The sequence below is a fragment of the Papaver somniferum genome, chromosome 11 (genome assembly GCF_003573695.1).
Source record: "Papaver somniferum cultivar HN1 chromosome 11, ASM357369v1, whole genome shotgun sequence".
Taxonomy (NCBI): Eukaryota; Viridiplantae; Streptophyta; class Magnoliopsida; order Ranunculales; family Papaveraceae; genus Papaver; species Papaver somniferum.
This window is the reverse complement of record NC_039368.1, coordinates 108,038,489-108,053,385: the sequence shown is the minus strand read 5'-3', so window position 1 is coordinate 108,053,385 and position 14,897 is coordinate 108,038,489. Positions and strand designations below refer to the sequence as shown.

Sequence of the window (14,897 nt, the reverse complement as noted above, 5' to 3'; positions counted from 1 at the left end):
TATCGTATTGAGTACTATCTTCTCTAAGATTTGCTCGAGATTTAATCTCCGATAGGTAAGATAAAAAGTAATCACAAAGCTTTTCGTCTAATTCTTTGTGATTCCACAATATCTTGTTCTGCTACCATACGGTTAAGATTATTGTGAGGTGATTAATATTACTAGGTTGTTCTACGGGGATATAAGTCTGGTGTATCAATTAGTTCTTGTTCACCTTGATTTATCAAAAGATGGAACAAAAACTCGTAGGTATTTTTGTGGGAGACATATTTATTTATTCAATAGACTTTTCTGTGTGAGACAGATTTGTTTATCAAGTCTTCGACTTTGGGTCGTAGAAACTCTTAGTTGTGGGTGAGATCAGCTAAGGAATCCAGTGCATAGAGTCCTGCTGGATTCAGAGACGTAAGGACCGCGACTGTACCTTAATCACTGTGAAATTGGTTAGGGCCCAACTACGTTCTAGTCCGAAGTTAGCTTGTAGTAGGCTAAATTCTGTAACGGCTTAATACAATGTGGTGTTCAAATCTGGACCAGGTCCCAGGGTTTTTCTGCATATGTGGTTTCCTCGTTAACAAAACTTCTGGTGTCTGTGTTATTTCTTTTCCGCATTATATTTTCTATATAATTGAAATATCACTTGTTGTGCGTAGTTCAATCAATTGGTGAATCCAACCTTTGGTTGTTGATTGAAACTGATTGACGCTTGGATATTGGTCTTCGGTACCATCCGAGTTATTTCTCATATTGGTCCGGATCACAGATTTCTATCTGTTCGATTGCAGATTGATTTGAGAAATTGTGATATAGCTTTTGGATATATTTTCCTTGATTGAGTCTGATTGTCTAGTTGATTTTGTTGGAATTATATTGGAGTTAGTCCATACAGATTGCCTAAAAGAAATATTGGGTGTGGTTGTTAGACCCCTGCTTTTTCATAAACGTTCTAATCACAAGAGAGATAAATATATTAACTCTAGACACTTTCCTTGATTGAGTTTTAACTCTCGGAATTGTATTAAGTTTGTCCATACAGATTGCCTATGAAAAAGTTGGTGGTGTATTTTGGTACACCCTAGTGTTTTCACAAATGGTAAACAACCCATTCATTAAAAAAAACAAGATGAAATTTGTGGACATATCCATGCAGAATGCGGCCCATTCAAGTGATTTATGGCTCTCGTGGATATTCGAAGTATTGAATTAATTATTGTTCACAAGAAATTATGCATTTTTGTAACAATCCTAGAACATATTTTACATTTTAAGTCTCACCAACCTTGTCAATGCTATATATTTACATCAAAATGAATTGATGAAGGTTGCATGTTTAATAGGATCAGTGTAGAACATCCTATACCCCATGGTCTCGCAGAGGATACCATCAAAAGTTGCAGATGATATCTAAAGATAGATTATGCATAACAACCTTCCTATAAATTCTTGGGGGTATGCAATATTATACGCATATTCACTTATTCGTTTTGGTACCCACAATTAGTAAACCATTTTTGTGCACCAGTTGGTATCTGGTTATAAGCCTGACATTTTTGTTCTTACGCGTTAGTGAAGATTTTTGTTGAGTGCGCCATCATCAAAAGTTCCAGAGTTCAGTTTGGTGAGTATCTCATGTTTCATTTACTGTCATTTTGATATTCGAGAAACCCTAGTTTTGTTAGCTATTGAAAGAAAGAAGTCTAATGAGTTGGGTTTTCTTTGTGTTTAACTTAAGGAAAGTACATTTGAGAACCCTGTACTAACAAAGTTCTACCTTCAAAACTTTTTTTTTAATCCCTAAACTAACTGGAGTTTGCTAAATGGAAAATTATGATCATACCAACGAGCAGAATATTAAGTTGCCCAGGTTTGTTAGATTAGTTAATGGGAGAAAGTGTCATTTTGCAGTCGGTAAAACTTGTGAGGAGAACTTGATGTCAGTACAAACATTGGAGTTAATGGATCTCGAAGTGGATTGGTACCCTCGACCGGATAAAATTAAATGGTCTAACATCAGAAGAACAATTGTAGATTGTCATTGTCACTCGTAAGTGTTATTCTAGGTCAAATCTTTATGAAGTGGTTGACATTGATATGTGCGATATCGTTTTAGGATGACCATCGTTGTTTGATGTTCATGCAGTTCATAACAGCCGAGGTAATGCTTATGAGTTTATTTGGACAAAGATCAAGGTATTTACTATACCAAGTCTTAAACCAACGGAAGAAACCATAAACATTCAACTTGACAAAGGGGAAAACAAATTATTTAAAGCTAAGGAACCAACTGCTGATACGTTGGTAGATGGGTACACATGTGGAGACAACAAGTTGGTCTCAAATTCAAATAAGTTGTGCATTTTTCGGGAAGGGGATCTAGTAGTTTCAAATGTGAAGACAATGACACCGTGCCATAATTTCCCATATGTACATCCTTTTGGTAAATTGTGAATTATCAGAGAGTTAAAGATAGGAAAAGATTTTGATTAAAATTGTTTTTCTCAATACACAAACAAACCTTGTTCAGACATATTAAAGACTATTTATTACAAACTTAAGTCATACAAACCATGACTTGGCTTGACCAATAATCTTGACAAATACTCAGACTGACTTTGACTAATATTACTAATAGCCCCCCTCAAGTTCATACTGGCAGATACATGAATGAACTTGACACAGAATGAAAAAAAATATTCAAGAAACATCAAAAGACTGAGAAGCAAAACCAGTAAAATGAGTATCATCCTCAGTATGGGAGGAAATATCTTCTGTAGCAGGACCAGTAGTAGACAATTGAGAAAAAGAAACACCCAGTAATTGTTGTAACAAAGTAAAGAATGCATGAAAACAAAGCCCTTTGGTGAATAAATCTGCAAGATGATGTTCAGAAGCAACATGTCGAACCTTCAAGAATCCAGAAAGAACCAAATCTCTGACCACATGATATTGAACTTCTATGTGCTTTGCCCTGGCATGAAACACAAGATTAGATGCTAAGAAAATTGCAGAAGTATTGTCACAATTTATAGTTATTGGATAAGTAACTGAAATTTGCAATTCCTTAAACAGATTTGATAACCATTCTAACTCAGAAGCCACAACTGACAAAGATTTATATTTTGCTTCTGCAGAAGACCTTGACACTGCAGGTTGATTTTTTCTTGACCATGATATCAAAGAATTTCCCATAAAAACTGCATATCCTGAAGTAGACCTTCTGGTAGCAGGGAAACCTTCCCAATCAGAGTCAGTAAAAGCTGTAATGGAACCTGTATCCCCTTTTTTTAAGACAAGTCCTAAACCAATAGAGCCTTTTAAATACCTTAGAATCCTTTTAACCAAAAGTAGATGAATATCTGTGTGAGCATGCATGAACTGAGATAAATAATTAACACCATAAGCTATATCAGGTCTTGTAATAGTGAGATACTGTAAACTACCAACTATAGTTTCGTATTCTGCTGCATATTCTAATAAGACTCCATCATGAGTAGAAGCTCTGGATTCTTTTACTACAAGTGTATTGCAAGGTTTACAATGAAGCATATTAGCTTTAGTTAGTAAGTCTAAAGTATACTTTTTCTGTGTTAGAAGTATAGAATCCGCAGTCCTAGAAGCTTCTATTCCCAGAAAATAATTCAAGTCACCCAACTTCTTCATTGCAAACTCAACACTTAATGTTTGAACCAAAGTAGCCATAAGAGCATCTGAACTACCAGTAAGTATAATATCATCCACATAAAGTAAAAGAATCAGTACAGCATAAGAAGAAGTATAGACGAACATGGAATAATCACACATTGACCTTTGAAAACCAAATTTAACCAAAAAATTACTAATCTCTCAAACCAAGTTCTTGGTGCCTGTTTTAAACCATATAAACTCCTTTTCAATTTACAAACATGATCTGGAAAATTTGGATCAACAAACCCTTGAGGCTGAACCATATAAACATCTTCATTCAAATAACCATGCAAGAATGCATTTGAAACATCCAATTGCTTAATACTCCAATTATTTGTAACATCTGATACCAAAACTACTCTTACAGTAGTTGATTTCACAAGTGGACTAAAGGTTTCAGTGTAATCAACTCCATCTTGTTGATTGTAGCCCAAAGCAACTAATCTGGACTTGAATCTATCAATAGTACCATCTGCTTTTATCTTAATCCTATACACCCACTTACATTCAAGATTCATGTGTGGTTCTGGTTTGACTAGATCCCATGTGTCATTATCTTTTAGAGCTTGATTTTCTTCTTTCATAGAGACTTGCCACTTAGGATTTTGTATAGCAGTTTTAAAAGTTTTAGGCTCAGATGGAATATCCAACAAAGAAGAAAAAGCAACTGGAAATGGATGTTTGACTAAAACATAATGCATAACATGGTCTTGAACAAAAATTGATTTTGAAATGCCTCTCATGGATTTTGTTACGATAGAACTAGAATGAGCATTATTCATTGAAAAAAATGGATCATTAGTAGAAAAAACAGAATGAGATGAGTATCAGATGATAAAGACTGTGAAGATGATGATGATGAGGAAGGAGCTGAAAAATAAAATTATGTTTCTAAAAAAGTAACATTCCGTGAAATATGAAGCTTTCTAAGAACAGGATCATAGCATTTGTAACCCTTATGCAAAGAACTATAGACAATAAAAACACACCTAACTGATTTAGGTGATAATTTGTCTTGTCTGGACTGGCCTAAGAAAGGATAGCACACAGTGCCAAAAACTTTGAGAAAACTGTAATCAGGAGATGTGTTAAATAAGATCTCAAAAGGTGACTTATTTTTAAGAATAGGAGTAGGATTTGTGTTAATGAGATAGGTAGCTGTTAAGAAAGCATCAAACCAATAAGACTTAGGACAAAAAGAATTGAAAAGTAATGTATTTCCCATATCAGTGATATGCTACGTTTTCTTTCAGCAAGTCCATTTTGCTCTGGAGTTTTTGGACAAGAAACTCTAACAGCAATCCCATTTGCAGTGAGATAGTTACCCAATGGGCCTTTGATAATTTCACTAGCACCATCAGTTTGAAAAGATTTTATTTTGGTAGAAAACAAATTTTCAGTTAAGTTTTTAAAATGAACAAAACATTTCAAGACATCAGACTTCAGTTCCATTGGATAAATCCAATGAAACATGCTAAAATCATCAACAAATAGTATATAATATCTATAACCTTGCAAAGAGCAAACTGGAGAAGGTCCCCATTCATCACAGTGTATTAAGGATAAAGGACTAATATCATGAGATAAAAAGGTTTGAAAATACAATCTCTTACTTTTAGCAATTTGACATGGATGACATAAAGAATTTGATTTTGAAGAAGTAAGAACAATATTCTTAGAAGAATTAAGTTGTTGAATGATTTTAGTAGATGGATGACCTAATCTACAATGCCACAACTCTGGAGAAGCATTCAAAGAAGAAAAAGCATGATAAAAAGATGACGAAGATATAGGATAAAGATTATTTACTATTATGCGTTTTTCTAAAACAACATCAGTAGACAAGTCTCTAATCTCATATCCTTTAGGATCAAGTCTAAAATAGCAATTATTATCTGTAGTAAACTGACCTATAGACAGTAAATTTTGTTTCATATCTGGAACATGAAGTATATTATGTAACATGAAATTTGTAGTAGGAGTGCATAAATTGGAAGTGCCAGTTAAAGAAATGGGTAAGGACTTACCATTGCCAATAACAACACTGCTTTTGCCCTTGTAAGAAGAAGTATTTTGAATCAAAGAAGAATCTCTAGTCATATGTGCAGATGCACCAGAATCAGAAAGCCATTGGGTGGAGCTGGAAGGATCATCATTAGCAGATATCACATTCATATTAAAACCAGAAAAATCCTGTGAAGTACTAGCACTGTCATTTCCACTATTATTTCCATTTTGTTGTTGAAGTGAAGAATCAGAAACACCCACGATACCAGTAGATGGTGGTGGATAATACCTAAAGTGACATCTACTGGCATAATGTCCTTTCTTTCTGCAAATTTGACATTCTACTCGAGAAAATTCCCATTGTTCTCTTCTGGAATCACTATTAGATGATGAAGCACCTCTTGTATCACCAGTATTATTATGTGGAAATTGCACATTTTGCTTAGGGCCAATATTCTTGTTAGAACCATAATTTGAAACAGACTCATTCTTCCTCTTGTTCCCATTACTTTGATTATAACCTGAACCATTATTATTTCTTCCATAAAAGGCAGTAGGATTTTGAGCATCAAATATAACAGTACTATCTCTATTTTGATCACTAATCCATTGTTTATGAGCAATGAGTCTTGCTTTCAGTTCACCAAAAGAGTAAGGAGTATCTCTATTCTGAGCAGAAATTACAAAGTTGTCGTATTCCCTTCCTAATCCATTTAGAGCATGCATCCACAAATCAGAATCACTCGCTTTTTCTCCAATGGCAGCAAGAGAATCTGCAATCTCTTTTATTTTGTGCAGATACACCATTATAGTCAAATTTCCTTTCTTGATTCCAAATAATTGTGCTCTTAACATATTTTTCCTAGCAAGATATTGAGATCTAAAACTTGATTCAAGATATTCCCAAATTTTCCTAGCAGAAGTTAACCAAAATAGATCACCAGAAATAGTTGTAATAAAGGTTGCTTTTAAGAAACTAACAACAAATCTATCCATTTTCTCCAATGAACCCAGCTTGGATTTAAAGTACGAACACCATCAACTAAGATTATTTCCGGAGGTTCTTGAATTTCACCATTAACATGGCCATAAAAATCCGTTATAATTAAGATTGACTCAAATTGATCTCGCCGGAGAAGAAAATTTGAACCATCTAACTTTAATGAAACAAAATTGGTGATATTTGTAAAAGGAAGTTGAAAATTCAGAGAATTACAAGATGCATCAGTAGAAGACATTGTGGCTGTGTTAAGGTTGTTGTCGATGTGATTAACTCTCTTATGATGCCTTTCGTAGACAAGCATAGCAAGATTAAAAACCCAGATCGAAGATGTAGCAAGAACTCAGATGTTCTTGATGAAAAATTCTTGAAAAAGTGTTGTAATTGTTAGGTAATCAAGCTGGAAAAGTATTAGAAAAGATATTAAGCTTGATTTAAAGAAATTTATGTAGAAAATTAAGGTTTGGATCAGAACCTATCTGATACCATGTGAATTATCAGAGAGCTAAAGAGAAGAAAAGATTTTGATTAAAATTGTTTTTCTCAATACACATACAGACCTTGTTCAGACACATTAAAGACTATTTATTACAAACTTAAGTCATACAAACCATGACTTGACTTGACCAATAATCTTGACAAAGACTTAGACTGACTTTGACTAATATTCCTAATATAAATATTGTGTCCCAACTACCTTAAGTTTCCGTTAAGACTTAGCATGAAATTCCTCGTGGGAATTTTTATATTATGGCCGGGGGATCAAGAATCGTCCAGTACTATCTAGTTGGTCCATGTTTATGCAGAAGACTTTGAAGCAAAAAAAAAAAAAAAAACGTTTTATGATCGGTTGGTGGTTCATATGCATAACTCAGGATCAAGTTGTATCACTAATGTAAGTTCCAAATTCCTTTATTTGATTAGCTATTTTCTATTAAAACTCGAGGCGAGTTTTATCGCAGTAGAGGAGCCTGATATGGGACATATACTGGGAGTTCACGTCCATTCCAAGATATGGCTAAGATCTTGGATATCTATTAGTTTTAATATGATATTGATTGATATTTCTTAGGATAATTAGTTGCTTTATTTGATTTATCCTTTTTTTATGAGAATAATATATTTTCCTAGATAATTTATTAATTTTATATTTTTAGGTTTTGCCGGCTATAAATAACCGGCAAATCTAAAACCCTGTTTGTTTATCTTCGATAGATTAATCATTATTTATCGTTATTAATTATCATTTTTGGATCATGTTTCACGGAATGGATTCTCCACGTGTCGATTATTTTCTAATGGTTTTCATTGTCCTGTATCATTTTGCCATACGGTAAAAGGCAAAACATAAAAATTAATCCTAGTCACCATAAATTAAATCTTATGGGAGGCGTCATATACACTACATATTACATAACCTGTTGAGGTCACAACTAGCATTTCCAGCATTATTAATCATCTTGCACCTATGTTTCTTTGCTTGGCAGTAGACACTTAGAGCTAGCATTATGGTCCTGCTTTTTCCTTCCCTATCTCTCTCTATCCCTCAAAACCCCAAAAATCCATCTATTGCGGTCTCCTAAATCCCTACACGAGTAGGGAAATGACCCCTTTTCCCTAGAAGGAGGATCACATCTGATACCAGTTGTAGGGAAGAGAAATCACACGGGTACTCAATACCCGTATATTTTTACGCTTTACGCGTACCGAATAGCCGTAGCTTTTTACACGGCTACTGAGTACCCGTTTAGAAAATTATATCTGTTTGACCTTTTTTGGTTTACACCTCTCTCACACCCGATCCTAACCATCCATCACTAATAACGGCTCTATTTTACAGACCGTCGAATCCCAACGGTCATTTTTTCAAAATCCTCTATAAATACCACTCTAATTCTCTACTCAAATCGCACCAAATCAATTGATTTCTTACTTTCTCCTTCTTGCATCAATTGATTTCTTCTTTCTCTTCATCTTACTATACCTCTTTGATTTTTATATTTATCCTCTACCACTCAAGTTTTTATATCTTAGATTCATTCGAAATGGTGAATAATTGTGTCACACAAGAATAGGTTGATCTTACTATTGCTTTTATTTATGTGAGTATGGACGAAATTGTGAGTTTGGGGCAAAAAACCGCTATGTTTTGGATACGTGTTCATCAAATTTTTTAGGAACGCAATGGCAATGATTCCGAAGAGATTGGGAAGCTTTAAAAACCAAGATGAAAAATATTAAAAAAGATGTCAAAGAATTTGTGTCCATTCTTAACGCTATATATCGGCAAACCAAAAGCGGTGCGAGCCACGAAGATTTGGTAAGTTCTATTAATTTGTTAAGTTTTTCCATATAGTTGGTGATAATAGTAATAAACCTAGAGTTTCTTATATAATTTTTCAGACAAGAGATGGTCGCTTGCAATTTCAGGAACAAAGAGGACAACCATTCAAGTATGATGCATGTTATGAATTATTTAGAGAAAAGGTCCCTGGATATAATTATGAAATGACTGTGAGACAAAACAGTGAGTTGTTTAATAATCATCGTAACTTTGTATCAGTCGAAGATGGTACTGAAGTTCTTCCCAATGGAGAAACTCGTTGGAAATACAAGGAAAATGCACGTCCAATAAGAACAAAGAAGGCCAAAAAGCTAGCCAGAGAGAAGAAGGATCGTGAGCGAGGTATATTTAGAGAAGGTGATGAGGGAACATCTTCGGTTAAGATGGAAGAAGATAGGATCTATCAACAAAGTTCTCGTATTTTGGAGTATCTTAAGGAAACACGATCAAGGAAGGAAAAAATGAGAATGAAACAAGAATGCCAATACCAAACTTTTTGGGAGTATATTCAACAACCGAGTTATCAAATGGGAGATCAACTCAATTTGCAAATGCTTCAACAACAGATTAATCAAATGAATCGACAACAAATGCATTTAGATCAAGACAATGCAATAATGTCTATGGACCTTAGTCGGTTAGCTCCCAACGAAAAAAAATATTATGGACGCAAGAAAAAAGAGATTTTGAAGTGGATGAATATAATCAGCGTTGAAGATTCAGAAGATGAAGATGTAATCCAGCTCTAATTGTTTTATCTTTTATTGAGTTTAGTTTTTTAATTTTTAGTTCATGTTTAAATTAAAAGTGTTGTCCTAAATTTCTAGTTAGTATTGTTGTTAACTTAATTTTAAAAGTGTTGTCTAAATTAATTTAAATTGTTGTTTGAGTTAATTAAATGCTTCAATATGTTGTAACAAAACGATTTTCATATTCAAATTAATAACTTTAAAAAGAAATTAGAACAGATCATTCGATTAAAAGCGTGTAGTGCTCTGCCTTTGTTTCTTAGCATGGTGCACGATAGGTCTGAATACATTACATGTTATTATTTTTCTTGGTGTGAGATTCAACGATCAAAGCCGCTTCGATATGATAAAACTGTTCTCCTCTCCAGGATTTATATGCATCTTGTGCAGCGGATCTGTACCTTATGTACCTATCGAGTAACTCATTGTACTCGATACATAATTTTCTAACATGATTAACCCTTGAACAAATGTAGTATGGTTCATAATTAAAGCGTGGTTTCTTGCCCGTAGGTTTAACGTAAGGACCCCAACCAGCTTCAATCCAAAATATAGTATGATCTTTAGGATCTTCGGGAAAATCATCCTTGAGAAGGTAAAAGTTCTTAATCCATTATGTCTCTTCTTCAAAATCCTTTAACCTTTCCCTCAGTTGGAATTGTTGTTGACCTCGTTCTTTTTCCTTGAGTTTTTCTTCGTATTCCTTGAGTTTTTCTTCTTATTCTCTCGCTCCCCCTGATAAATATTTGTTCTTTTTTGTGGATTTTCCTTTGCTTAACACTTCATCCATCACATTAGTTAATTTGGTAGGTGATGAATACGTTGTTGCGTTCGTAGTAGCTTGATGACCTCTTTTGCATATCTCTTTTTCCATTGCAACAATTGATGGAGTGGTTCGCTTGCATCTTCTAATTATGTCTTCGACTGAGTTGGTATTTGCTGATTGATTTTCCATTGAATATATGTTTATCTTTCATTTTCACCTCCAAGATTAATATTGCAAAGAGGAATAGGTAGATTGATGCTGCAAAGAAGAATGGGTTATCTTTCTTATATAGGATTCGTTTCCTACTGCCATATTTCTTAGAACTTGTACCCAACGGCTCTATTTCTAACAACTCTTGCCCAACGGCTCTATTTCCCAATGACTCTATTTCTTTATATAAATATAGAACATTTTTTTTCTAACCATAAACAATCCCAATTCATTCTTAGATATAAACAACCTCAATTATGTATTCTAACAGTTCGAGTAGAAATGGAAAACAAATAGTATGTGTGGAAGCAAAAGAGTTTTGTCCATGTTGTTTCATGGATACACATAGTCTGCTTCAATGCCCATGGTTATATACAAAATGTCCGCAACGAGGTTGCACCGGCACTAGGAAGGTAAAAGAGTCGATACCAGAGAAGATAAGGTATTTGGAATGTGAGTATGCTAAATATCCGGGAGAAGCACGATGTTTGGAGGATGCAATCAAACAAGAAAAAGTTAAAGAACTCTACAACAACTTCAAACTAAAAGGAAAGGTGGAGTTTGAATGCACCAAGGGGATTTCTTGTGAAACTGAGGGTTGTTATTTCTTTATGGAAATGCACCGGTCAAGTGCAAAAAAAACATATGAAAAACGTTACTGGAGATGCCTTGAGTGTGGAACGGTGGCATGGGTTGAATAAGTGTTGTTTTAGTTTAATCGAATATCAATTGATGTAATGGGATTTTTTATAATTAGTATGTGTGAGAGTTTAAATGTGATGAACATTTAGTAATATGCTTCTACAATAAATAATAATAGTTATTTTCGTATTCATATGATTAACGATTACATTAAGAGGGGTTAGACCAGCATTTAAACCAATAGACGAGCCTATTGGACGAGTTATGTCTCGTGAGGGTTTACAGAGAGATATACCTACAAAACCTATCTTTATTTAAATTCTTTACTCTTCGTTTGATGATTCGGAGGATGAATCTTCAAAGGGGGAAGGGTTATACTTCGAGAAACTGTTTTTCAAAATCACATAGCAGTTAAAAAATCTAAAAGGTTTCCCCTTCTTTTTTTGGTAACTATCCAAAGCTTGTTGCTCCTACAACAAAAGAAAACAATATCAGTTTACATTTCAATTATTCAATAATTCAGTAAACATATACAAAAAAATGTTTGATAGGTAACCGGTAAGTTTCTTACGATTTCCGAAGGTACTGATGCCCTCCATAAATATAACGATCTCTGTGTTGATACATATACTTTAACGTCTGAAGTTATAACGTTTAAACTTGTTTTCAGATAATTAACCGTTAGTTGATTCGGATTCCCATTATGTATAGTCAACCTTTGCAGCAACTGCTCCAAAAGGTTAGTGTTATTTAGTTGTTCATATTCTTCTTCATTCTCTAGATGAACTTCAACCCATAAACTAACTATCAATTCGTCTTCCTCCGGAATATAACCCACCATAATTAACTGAGAAAAGTGTTGTGGATAACAACTTGGACAAAAATAAGTGTTTATTTCTGAAGATGGAGAACTGAGTTGGTCGAACTACTGTGTTCATTGGTAAAGAGATTGTGAATTCTTTATACATGGACAATGTACATATCCACACATTGTAGAAGTAGATTTTACGGATAAGTATACTAATCCATATACTGTACAAATGGATTTCATGGATATGTATACATATCCGTATATTGTTTAAATGATTTCACGAATTATCGTAATTGTAAACCAGATGCCATCAAATATAAACGTTATCATTTGTATACATAATAAAACCAAAAATTAATTTAAAATTTGTTATTACAAGTACGTGTAACATTCGAAATCTTCAAACACGACAGTGAAAAACATCTTATGCCTCAACATCATCATCATCATCATCATACACACCCGCATCATCGTACGGAGCATCATCGTCATCATCCGAATTCTCATCACCGTCCTCCTCATCATCATCGTCATCCTCAGAATCCTCATCATCATCGTCAGAATCCTCCTCATCACCAGAATTCTCATAGCCATCTCCATCATGTTGATATTCGTCTCCCACATGTTCGTATGCATGAACATGTTCATTTCCATGTTCAAAGTCATCTGGGATTTGATTAATGTAATATCCATAATACACAAATGCTACATCCTTGTTTTGGCCGGGAACAACTTCTTCTTCTTAGTCCGTATCATCATAATCTCCTTATGATGATGGAAGTACCACATATTCCATATTTGAACCCTCCAAACTAGACAAGTCCCCTGTCGCGCCTCCTCTACCAGGACGCGCAACAATGTGCTTGACAAGATAATTTCTTAGTTGTAGGTGCAGTTCTAGGTTTTTCAGAGATGACATAAATACACGACCATTAGCGGTAGGTTCCGGAATCGGAACATGAACAACTCTGCCCCAATCCATATCCCGAAGTTCATGCTCGATAATCATGTTGTGTAAAATAAGACAACATTTCATAATTAGATTCAAGTCAGATTGATGCCAATACTTACAGGGAGATCCGATAATTATGAATTTCCCCTGAAGCACTCCAAAAGCACGCTCGACATCCTTTCTTTTAGCCATTTGATACTTGTTGAACCTCACATGGTCGGGAATGTCCAATGTCTGAGAAAAGGCTTGTACAATTGTAATCAACTTTGGATAGATACCATCGACTAAGAAATAACCCATATTGTAGTGGTGACCATTGATGACATAATTGCATGGAGGTTCTACACCCTTTAGCATGTTATCAAAAAGGGGTGAGTGTGCCAACACATTCAAATCGTTGTTTGATCCAGGCATTCCAAAAAAAAACATGCCAAAACCACAAATCGTATGATGCCACCGCCTCTAATACCAAACTACTCTCTTTATCTTTACCTCGGTAAGTTCCTTGCGAAGCTACCGGACAATTCTTCCATGGCTATTGCATACAATCAACACCACCAAGCATTCCAGGAAAACCTCGGTCTGCATTCTCAGCTAGCAACCTCTGAACATCTTCAGGAGTGGGTTCACGCAAATATCTTTCTCCAAAAGTCATGCAAACGGTGTGGCAAAACCTTTTTAGGTACTTGTATATTGTGGTGGCACCCATACGAATGTAATTGTCAACACTATCATCTGGCGTACTTTTGCATAAACATTTCATCACCGCAACTAATTTCATATGCGGAGAATGCCCCATAGTACCGGTTGCATTCGGACGTTGATTCCATTCCGGATCAACTTCAAGCAATTTTCCTAACAATTTCTCGAATAAGTCTTCCCTCATGCCTAGACGTTGTTTGAATTATCTAGAGGTATAACCGGTTCCAGGCGTAAAATAATCATTCATCATTTTGGCATCATGCCACACTCGATCATGCATTATTACACTACGTGTTTGTACCTCCCTTGGTACAGGTTGTCTAATTATACACAATCGTTCATCCAAACATAGTTGTGTAAACATTATCAAAGCTTTCTCTTCTTCATCACTATCACTAGAGGTATCCAAATAGATTCCATATTTAGCTCTCATATAAGAACGCATTAGACTCATTATGCACCTTAGCAAACAACAAACACAATATCAATTTGTGTATACCATACATAAATACAAGTCTATCAAGGTTGTACATTGATTTGGTAGTAGTTTACAAAAATTTCATTCAACATAAATCAAGACACACAACAAGTAATCATGGATTTTTCACTAAATATATGTTTTAGTAACGTTATTGAATTCTATACTACATATCCAACCAACCTAATATCAACAATTTCATCCAAATTAAAATCAAATTAATTTGAAACCCTAACATTAGAATCACTCACCTTAGATGATTTTTTGGATGAAATTTGAAATTGAACAATGGATTTGTTTCACCTTGTAGTAACGATCAGATCCTTTTAATTTAAGCAATTGAATCGCAATGAATCAATATGAAAATCGAAAGGGAGTAAGAGGGGTTAGATAGGGTTTTGAGAGGATGAAAATTAAAAAAGAAGAAGAAATGCTCGACTGGGTCGAAGTTCTGAGAACTTAAACTTACGAAACGCGTATTGAGTACCCGTTTTTGGTCAAGTCAACGAGTTGATTTATACGCATACTTTGTACCCATTTAGTATAGGGAAG

General features: G+C 34.6%; 1 protein-coding gene across 1 annotated transcript; it reads right to left on the bottom strand.

Moving 5' to 3' along the window:
* Nucleotides 1–13,700: 13,700 nt before the first annotated feature.
* On the bottom strand, nucleotides 13,701–14,051 carry LOC113324882. The gene has a single exon (XM_026573163.1). The coding sequence runs from the start codon at nucleotides 14,049–14,051 to the stop codon at nucleotides 13,701–13,703; it is 351 nt and encodes a 116-aa protein (XP_026428948.1).
* Nucleotides 14,052–14,897: the final 846 nt, after the last annotated feature.

Excerpts from the sequence above, each read along its gene's own strand:
- LOC113324882 (XM_026573163.1), bottom strand. The coding sequence starts at position 14,051 with ATGAGGGAAGACTTATTCGAGAAATTGTTAGGAAAATTGCTTGAAGTT.